We start from the raw sequence: 10,196 nt of genomic DNA, 5'->3' as shown, positions 1-10,196 counted from the left end.
CTATCAACAACCCAACATTAATCCACTAGTTTAAGCACTAAATAAACATTATTACCATCAAAACATAAAAAATAAGTCCATATATCCAAGGTGGGAGTTCATAGAGCCCACACAACCAAATTTTCCTCAAAATAATGCTACCCACTAACATGCATGAGTATATATGAGCACTAGAACTTCCATAAACCAAGTTTTCAAGGTTTGATCGTTACCTACTTCACTTGGTGTGCAAAACAGAAATTTTCAATCCTCTCCTTGGCCAAGAAAACCGTGAAAAGCAAGCTCTTTTCCTAGCTTAGGTGATGCTCCAAGTTGTTGTGAGCTTGTGTGCAAAATTTGAGGTGAAATGGATGAAAGATTGGAAGTGAAATGAAATGAAGCTTTGTTCTTCTCCTTGCTAAGAGTTGCAGCCGACCATGGAGTGAAGAAAAAGGAGAAAGGCTGATCAAAAGAGGCTTCCTAGAGAAGCTTGGTAGTTAGTGGCCTTGTGCACAAAAGTCAACTCTCACTAGCGCGCGTACGCGCGCGTTTTGTGCTCGATTCCTCTCGGGTTTGTTTCACTTGTGCACTAAACCTCTAATGCACTTGTGTTCATATTAATATTATTCACTCTTAATTGTCCTAAAATAAGGGTCTAAAGTCCCTCAATTAAATCGCTCGTGTGAAACCCGTATTTCCAAATTAAGCGCGATAAAGCGAAACCTCCAAGAATTTCTTATAACAATAGTACTAATAACTATCACTTGAGTACTTAAACATAAAATTACCTATTTTAGGACCATTGTGTAAGTCTCCAATTTTTCAAACTTATTGTACTCTCAATCGGTTAAAATTTCCAAACACGTTTTCACTATTTTCACTAAACGAGCTTCCAAAATTAATTTTTGAAACAAGTCACTTTAAAAATATAATGAAGCTATAATTCCATGTATTTAGGTCTAAATATGTTAGAAAATAATATTCGGAGTAAATGGGCAATTAAATATTTAAATAAGCTCGAAATGAAATTTAAAATAATAAATTTTGCGAGTCCTCACATGAGTCGAGTTTTAACTCCTCAAATCTCAAATTAACTTTTCTTAATTTACTATTGATCATTCTTACTTCTCCAAAATTAATACACTCTCGATTCAAATATAGTCTCGAAAAACGTGTACTCGTTGTTCCGAACTAAACGAGTTTTCGAAAAGTAAAATTTCTAACAAAATGCTTTAAAACATAAGAGAGGCGTTTTTCCATATAAATAGATTTTAAGTAGTCGAATTAAATAATTCGGAGAAAATGAGTGAATAACTATTTAAATAAACCAGTAATATATGACGAAAAAAAGAAAATTTTCGGATCTTCACAACCTCCCCTCCTTAAAAGAATTTCGTCCTCGAAATTCACATCTAGGATAATATCATATTCCTTAAGAGTTATACTTATCAAATCGATTAACAACTTACACTTTCCAACCCATATCTCACAATTTCTATTCATCCAATTAGCAATGAACTTTAATTTCCCAATAGGCGTTTTGCTTCCAAGTTGTAGGACAAGTGATCACACTTTACTTATACCATTCATGAAACTGGGGTTTACACAAGAATAATTGGTTCCAGTGTCTTTAAAACTCCAGTTTAAAAGATTCAATCTTGTAGTTCAAAACTCGAATAGAATGATATATTGTCAATAGAAGACTAAACTTACCAAAATTTTCGGACTTAATTTGTCCAAATCGAGTCAATCATAGCATGCGAGATAAAATCGAGGGTTTTAATGTATTTTGGATATGTATGTGGCAAAATGCAATTCAGAATTTCAAAACTAGAGTTAAAGATACAAACTTTTCTTTATGGCTCGAAACTAAATTTTCTTAATCAGAAATTTTCAAATAATATTTTTACCACAATCATCAATACGTTAAAGAATTTTTCAAATACGTTTAAGAAGATTAATCATGCAACTCAATGCGTGGATACTAAAACACATCTATAATAAAATAACATATACAGGGAGGATATTTCAAAAATTCTCTCAAAGTTTTAAGTTAAGAGCTGCATTTGAGTAGACGTATATTTTCGAAAACACTTTTAAGAAAGATAAATAAACATGCAAGTTCATATATTCATAAACTTCGATCTAACGCCTTTATCACCCTTCACTTCTAATCCAAAAGCTAACTCTAATGGTACATAAAGCTTTGTCATTTTTACTCTCCAATTCACAGCAAATATTCACTCTTATTCTTAAGGAAAGATCCGAGCCTAAGCTTTGCTCGATTTCTGATTCTTACGCGGGTTCAAGATGCATATACAAGTTACAAATACATTTAAAATTAAAGCATGATTCTTTGAATATATCAAAAGTCATAGTACAAGTTGAGAGATCACAAGCAAGCCAAGTATGTCAAAGATAGGTCATGGACAATTAAGCGCCACAAAAACAAAGGTACATGCAAGCAAATTACAAAAGACCTCACGGTATGCACCACCCCTACTATCATAGGCAGGAACAAAAGGAGAAAATCATAAGCCTAGTTAGGGGAAAACCAGAAGGATCCATGATACCAAGCCACATTATTTGACTAATTATAAATTCCAAATTCCATCCAAAACCTAAGCCACTTTCTAAGTCCTTAGTCTAAAACTTCCAAAGAATACGAGCTTTCCTTACTAAATTCAAGATGAAATTCTTATACCGGCTAGGGTATTGAGTCAAACCAAAAGAAATGCAAAAGTGTCTCATTTCAATCTCAACTACATTCCACTCTCTCTGGTCAATATCGTCCCACATTTGATTAAAATATTCTCCATCCGATGTCTCACTTCTTTTACTACCCCAACTAGACGTCCGTTGACCTCTTACACTTGCTCTCACAAAACATTAACCCTTTCTTATTCCCCACAAATGGAGATCTCAAGTCCAATACAAAAATCATCCGTGTTCTGACCTTTGCCATCAGAAGTTATCTCAAAACCACTCATGATTTCTATTCACGTCGTAATACACGAGATTATATCCCTTCCTAAGCCACAAGTATTCCCTCAGAAAAAGTATTTAGTACTCAAGTACAAGAATCCAAAACTAAGAGAATTTACAACTTAGACCGTACGATCCCAAGTGCAAATCAATAAAGTTTAAGATTCCTACCTGACGTACATCTCTATCAACCTCAAGTATCATGATAAAGGTTTTACGCTTACCGCTTACACACAAGAAGAGTACTTAGTCCTTTATATATATTCACGTAATTGGGACCATATCACCACTTGGCCCAAGCTCACTCTGTGCAAAGACCACGCGAAACTACTTTGATTTTTATCCCTACAAGTAGCCGCTTAACTTTCAAACCAGTCCCACAGTCCGGCATCCTAAACTTTTAAGCCAAGGATACACTATAAAGATCTGAAACCTAAGCTCTGATACCAACTGTGACGCCCCCACTTCTCCCAAGGGCGAACCCAAGGGTATCCGCGGGACGCCTGCCCAACTCTCACCAGGACTCGAGACAAATCCAATTCAAACCTAGTCTAATACTAACAATGAAAGTCGAAATAAAGGTACGAAATCATTTCCATACATAAATATCCAGTCTTACATCACAATTTCAAATTTACAATCACTTTTCCCATAAATATACAACCTCCAAAATGTCTAGTCGATTACAATTACAACACTAATACAAAAGTGCCTCAAATCGGCATTTGCTTAACTCCCTCCAATCGGGTTCCTGTTAAGGAAAACAAACTAATGGGATGAGCCAATACTCAGTGAGGCCAAGAAACACACATGCAAACATGTAATCCAAGTAGCCACAAATTACATAGTAAGTAAAGCTATAAGTTCGAATAATTCACATTTCGAATAGGAAAAAAAAAATAAACAGAAACAATTCAAGGATACTGCAGCTCTCAGGAGCTAAATTCCACGTAGTCCAGTCGAAGTCTTGATCACATCTCATGTTGACACTCCGTCAACCACATAAGTATCAAATCCGTAGATACACCACTTTACTTCGAATCCCGTCACCGTTACACCCCCTTACCAGGCCCGCTCATCAAATTATTTGATAATACTCGAGTATATCATGGCAGTACTGCACGAGTAATGCCGAGCAAGATCTCTCCAATAGATCATGCTCTACGAATATCTCATGGTTTGCTAAGCTTATCGACCAAGTCCATGCTGGCTCGATTCGCAAAGTTAGCCAACGAGTTTGGGCGTCCCCCGAATATGAATACGAATACGAATATAAGTCGATGAGCAACGCTCAAATCGACGATTCCAAATAGGAATCACATATACGAATCATATCCACATTACTAAGTACAAGTCGAATATGAATTCACATAGCCAAATACGAATATAATTTCATTTGAAGGAGAACGAGTGCGGTAAAGTACACATTCGTCTCACAAAGTTCAAATTCGTATAACGGATAAAAAACGGTTAATCACTTAGCAACAAATTCATGCACTTGACACTCACCAATCGAAACAAGGGAGTAAGTGCATAAACGAGCCTTTAGGTGTTCCCCTCGAGATCCTCTTGAAGGTCTCCTTGAGCACCTGAGCAAATAGTAATTGTCTATTACACACTATCGCTTAAAACCCCTAATTATCGAGGAAGATTGCACACTTGTACAATCTAAGAAAATTTCACGAAAATGAGCCTTAATTACTCGTAAATCGAGACTCAAAAATGGGGTTTTAAAACACAAGTGAAATCTGATTTTCATTTTGAAATCAAGTGTAAAACGGTTTAGCAATATCAAAGGAAAATAGAGAGTTCGCAACCCTCAATTTCTTTTAAGTTCGGAAATTTCAGATTTGTCACCCATACTTTGAAAAATCGTATCTCATTCTCTATAAGTCCAGAATTGGAAAACTTGGTACCGTTGGAAACCTCTTAGAAAGTAATAAAAGTTCTTAGAAGACAATTTTCCATGATTCCAAATGGAAGATATCCAAAATTTAGCTCAAAGTTGCTGTTCTGGGGCATTGAAGACAGATTTAGGTTGGTTTTTGGCCAACTTTGAAAATTTGGCAAAATTCACTTGATCCTAACTAACCTCTGAAATTTGGAACTCTATTAGAGTTTCAATCCAAGTTTAAAACAAAATAAACGGAACAAGATTCAGAGTTTTGAGCACCAAGATATGGTAGCTCAAAGTTACTAAAATTTCCTTGTTAATCAAGGGTTTTCCAACTCAAATCATGAACTTTGGAAGTTTAGTTGAGCAACGAAACGGACTCGGAATGGCACCAAATTTAGCATGAATACACTACCATATAAGGGCCACTCCCTTACGAAATTTCATAAAAAAATATGTACGGAAAATCAGTTAACGAGACCGTTGAAATCACAAGAAGTTCTAAGGCTAAGCTGCCTTTGAACTTTCGTTTTGCCGTTTTCAAACATTCGGCCAAGAAACATCTCAAATATGGTCCATTCCAGCAGATAATGTCTAAAATATGCCCAAGGTACATTCGATAGGTGATTTACACCAAGAAGTTTCGAATAACAAGTCCCAAAGCATCGTTAGTTTCAAATCAGTCCAAATGCATGGTTTTCCTTCACAAAACCAGTTTCGAATTTTGATCATAAATCACACAATTCAACTCGGAATTGAGCGTGGTTACTGGTATTAGAAAATAGATTCATAAGGATACATTTTCTCAGAAGAAACCATTTTCAAAATCTGTCCATAACCAGCTCATACGTGAGCATCAAATCGCAGTTCATAATCTGCCTCCCAGTGACAAACGAAACAGGACAGAAATTTTCAACAAATGGTTTGGCTCACTCGAGTGGAACCAGAACGTGAATTTTATACCAAATGAAATCTGGGAATGTCTAGTTTCCAGTGCCGCAAACAGCACTTGATTCCGACATCGGAGCGATGAGTTATAGCCGAAACAAAAACACTGCCTGGGTGAATACGGGAATAGTTTCCAGATTTCTAAGCTTTCGTAAATCCAACATTTGGGTGACCAAATCAAGTTATTTTTTAATGAAACTTTTTACACACTCAATATAACATGTAAACAACATAAACAAGCCATTAGAACCTCAAAATTTCGCACCAAAGTGCTCGAACAAAGCAGGGGCAAAATGGTCACTTTTGGTCATTGCACCATCCTTGAGTTTCTATCAACAACCCAACATTAATCCACTAGTTTAAGCACTAAATAAACATTATTACCATCAAAACATCACAAATCAGTCCATATATCCAAGGTGGGAGTTCATAGAGCCCACACAACCAAATTTTCCTCAAAATAATGCTACCCACTAACATGCATGAGTATATATGAGCACTAGAACTTCCATAAACCAAGTTTTCAAGGTTTGATCGTTACGTACTTCACTTGGTGTGCAAAACAGAAATTTTCGGTCCTCTCCTTGGCCAAGAAAACCGTGAAAAGCAAGCTCTTTTCCTAGCTTAGGTGATGCTCCAAGTTGTTGTGAGCTTGTGTGCAAAATTTGAGGTGAAATGGATGAAAGATTGGAAGTGAAATGAAATGAAGCTTTGTTCTTCTCCTTGCTAAGAGTTGCAGCCGACCATGGAGTGAAGAAAAAGGAGAAAGGCTGATCAAAAGAGGCTTCCTAGAGAAGCTTGGTAGTTAGTGGCCTTGTGCACAAAAGTCAACTCTCACTAGCGCGCGTACGCGCGCGTTTTGTGCTCGATTCCTCTCGGGTTTGTTTCACTTGTGCACTAAACCTCTAATGCACTTGTGTTCATATTAATATTATTCACTCTTAATTGTCCTAAAATAAGGGTCTAAAGTCCCTCAATTAAATCGCTCGTGTGAAACCCGTATTTCCAAATTAAGCGCGATAAAGCGAAACCTCCAAGAATTTCTTATAACAATAGTACTAATAACTATCACTTGAGTACTTAAACATAAAATTACCTATTTTAGGACCATTGTGTAAGTCTCCAATTTTTCAAACTTATTGTACTCTCAATCGGTTAAAATTTCCAAACACGTTTTCATTATTTTCACTAAACGAGCTTCCAAAATTAATTTTTGAAACAAGTCACTTTAAAAATATAATGAAGCTATAAATCCATGTATTTAGGTCTAAATAGGTTAGAAAATAATATTCGGAGTAAATGGGCAATTAAATATTTAAATAAGCTCGAAATGGAATTTAAAATAATAAATTTTGCGAGTCCTCACATGAGTCGAGTTTTAACTCCTCAAATCTCAAATTAACTTTTCTTAATCTACTATTGATCATTCTTACTTCTCCAAAATTAATACACTCTCAATTCAAATATAGTCTCGAAAAACGTGTACTCGTTGTTCCGAACTAAACGAGTTTTCGAAAAGTAAATTTTCTAACAAAACGCTTTAAAACATAAGAGAGGCGTTTTTCCATATAAATGGATTTTAAGTAGTCGAATTAAATAATTCGGAGAAAATGAGTGAATAACTATTTAAATAAACCAGTAATATATGACGAAAATAAGAAAATTTTCGGATCCTCACACCTTTGATAGCATGACATACGAAATGCATTTACCTTTTCTCATTCAATCAAAGCAAACTGCCTCATGACGTTTGTTTAATCAATCAGTGTCATCCAGTTTGGTCTCCATTAGTATGCACAATGAAGGAATTTCAACCTCAGCTAGCAAAACTGCTTCCATTCCGTACATGAGGTTGTAAGGCATTGCCCCAGTAGAAGTCCGAATAGAAGTTCTATATGCCATTAATGCGTAGGGGAGTTTTTCGTGCCAATCATGATGTTTTTCAGTCATTTTACGGATTATCTTTTTCAAGTTCTTGTTCACTGCCTCCACAGCTCCATTCATCTGTAGTCTATAAATAGTAGAATTCCGACTGTCACCACCTTCTTAGTCACATGCTTATAAGACTCAGCTTTGACTCATTTGGTAAAATATTTAATTGCCACCAAAATAAGTTGTCCGTTTGAAGCAGGAGGGTCAATGGTTCCAATTACATCCATACCTCACATTGAACATGGCTAGGGAACAGTCATACTGTGTAATTCTGTGGGGGGGAGTGTGCATAACATCTCCGTGTAATTGACATTTAATGCATTTTCTAACAAAATCTACACAATCATGCTCCATAGGAAGCCAAAAAATCCTGTCATCATGATTTTCTTTGCTAATAAATGCCTATTCGTATGTGAGCCACATATACCACTGTACACTTCTTTCATTAAATAATCTGCTTCATCTTCATCAACGCATCTTAAAAGGCCCAAGTCTGATGTCCTTTTGTATACCACCTTCCCATTTAAGAAAAATTTGGATGATAATTTGCACAAAAAACTTTTAGCAGTCGTATCAGCACTTGGAGGATAGGACTCGATTTTGAGAAATTCTTTAATATCACTGTACCAGGGATGGCCATCAGAAGATTTTTCCATAACTAGACAATGTGCAAGCTTTTCTTGTAATTGAATCTGGATAGGTTCAGTCACCAACTCATCTGGATGTTGAATCATTGAAGATAAAGTGGCCAAAGCATCAGCAAAAATATTTCGAGCACGTGAAATATGTCTGAACTCCAAACTTCTGAATTTTTTTGCTAAATCCAGTAAATTGCAATGATATGACAAAATCTTTGAATCTTGAGTTACCCATTCTTTGAGCGTTTGATGCACGAGTAGATCGGAATCACTAAACACTATTAAATTCTTGATCTCCATCTCCAGCGCTATTTTTAGTCCAAAAATGCAAGCTTCATATTCAGCCATATTGTTAGTGCAGAAAAATCGTAATTTAGTGAAACTGGGATAATGTTTTCCTTCAGGCGATACTAGAACAGCTCCGATCCCAACTCCAAAAGAATTCGAAGCACCATCAAAGAATAGTCTCCACTCAGGGTATTGCTCATTCATATCTTCAGCTGTACCAATAAATAGGACCTTCTCATCTGAAAAATAAGTGTGAAGCGGTTGATAATCATCTTCTCTTGGATTTTTACCCAAATGATCTACTATAGCCTGTCCCTTGATTGCTTTTTGCGTGGTGAAGATGATATCGAATTTAAAAAAGATCATTTGCCATTTAGTCATGCGTTCGGTCGGCATTGGTTTCTCCAAAAGGTACTTCAAAGGATCTAAACGAGCGATAAAATAGGTGGTGTGACTAAGCAAATAATGCCTTAGTTTCTGAGCTGCCCAAGCCAATGCACAGCAACTCCTTTCAAGAAATAAGTATTTTACCTCGTAAGGTGTAAACTTCTTACTAAGTTAATAAATGATTTGCTCTCTTTTTTCAGAATCATCATGCTACCCCGAAACACATCCCACAGCCTCGTCTAGCACAAACAGATACATAATCAAGGGTTGACTTAGCTTGGGTGGCACTATGACCGGAGGGTGCAACAAGTAATCCTTGATCTTACAAAAGCTTACTGGCATTCTTCACTCCAATACAATGGCACATTCTTCTTCAATAATTTAAACAAAAGCTCACATGTAGAAGTCAATTGAGCAATGAACCTGCCAATGAAATTAATCTTTCCCAAGAAGCTCTTCACATCCTTTTGTGTTTTTGGCACTGGCATCTCACGAATTGCTTTAATCTTTGTCGGATCTATCTCTATGCCTTGTTTACTGACAATGAACCCCAACAATTTGTCGATAGGAGCCCCGAAAGCGCACTTTGTAGGATTTAATTTCAAATTATATCTTCTCAATCTTTCAAATCAGCCAAATGATCCTCCGTTTTCTTGGATTTGGTTGTGATGTCATCCACATAAGTTTCCATCTCCTTATGAATCATATCGTGGAACAAAGTGGTCATGATCCTTTGATAAGTAACTCCAACATTTTTCAATCCGAATGGCATTACTCGGTAGCAAAATATTTTTCATGCAGTGATAAAAGCAGTTTTCTCTCTATTCTCTTCTGTCATTAGCATTTGATGGTATCCAGCGAAGTAATCGCTAAAAGACTCGATCTCATGCCCAGCGGTGTTGTCCAAAAGGATATGTATATTTGACAAGGAAAAATCGTCCTTCGGACTAGTCTTGTTCAAATCTCTGTAGTCAACACATACCCTCACCTCTCCACTTTTTTTCAGAATAGGGACTGGATATGAAAACCAAATAAGATAATGAGATACCATGATAATCCTGGCATTGAGTTGCTTCTCAATTTGCTTATTGATTTTGAGACTTATATCCGATTTAAATTTGCGAGGCTTCTGTTTCACCGGTGAA

The 10,196-nt window shown here is 36.3% G+C and overlaps 1 protein-coding gene across 1 annotated transcript; it reads right to left on the bottom strand.

Annotated features, from left to right (window-relative positions):
- Positions 1–7,564: 7,564 nt before the first annotated feature.
- On the bottom strand, positions 7,565–9,045 carry LOC113780320. The gene is made up of 2 exons (XM_027326128.1): positions 8,166–9,045; positions 7,565–7,848 (listed from the first exon to the last, which is right to left on the bottom strand). The coding sequence occupies exons 1-2, from the start codon at positions 9,043–9,045 to the stop codon at positions 7,565–7,567; spliced, it is 1,164 nt and encodes a 387-aa protein (XP_027181929.1).
- Positions 9,046–10,196: the final 1,151 nt, after the last annotated feature.

Source organism: Coffea eugenioides, chromosome 8 (genome assembly GCF_003713205.1).
Source record: "Coffea eugenioides isolate CCC68of chromosome 8, Ceug_1.0, whole genome shotgun sequence".
Lineage (NCBI taxonomy): Eukaryota > Viridiplantae > Streptophyta > Magnoliopsida > Gentianales > Rubiaceae > Coffea > Coffea eugenioides.
This window is presented reverse-complemented; position numbering and strand designations above follow the sequence as displayed.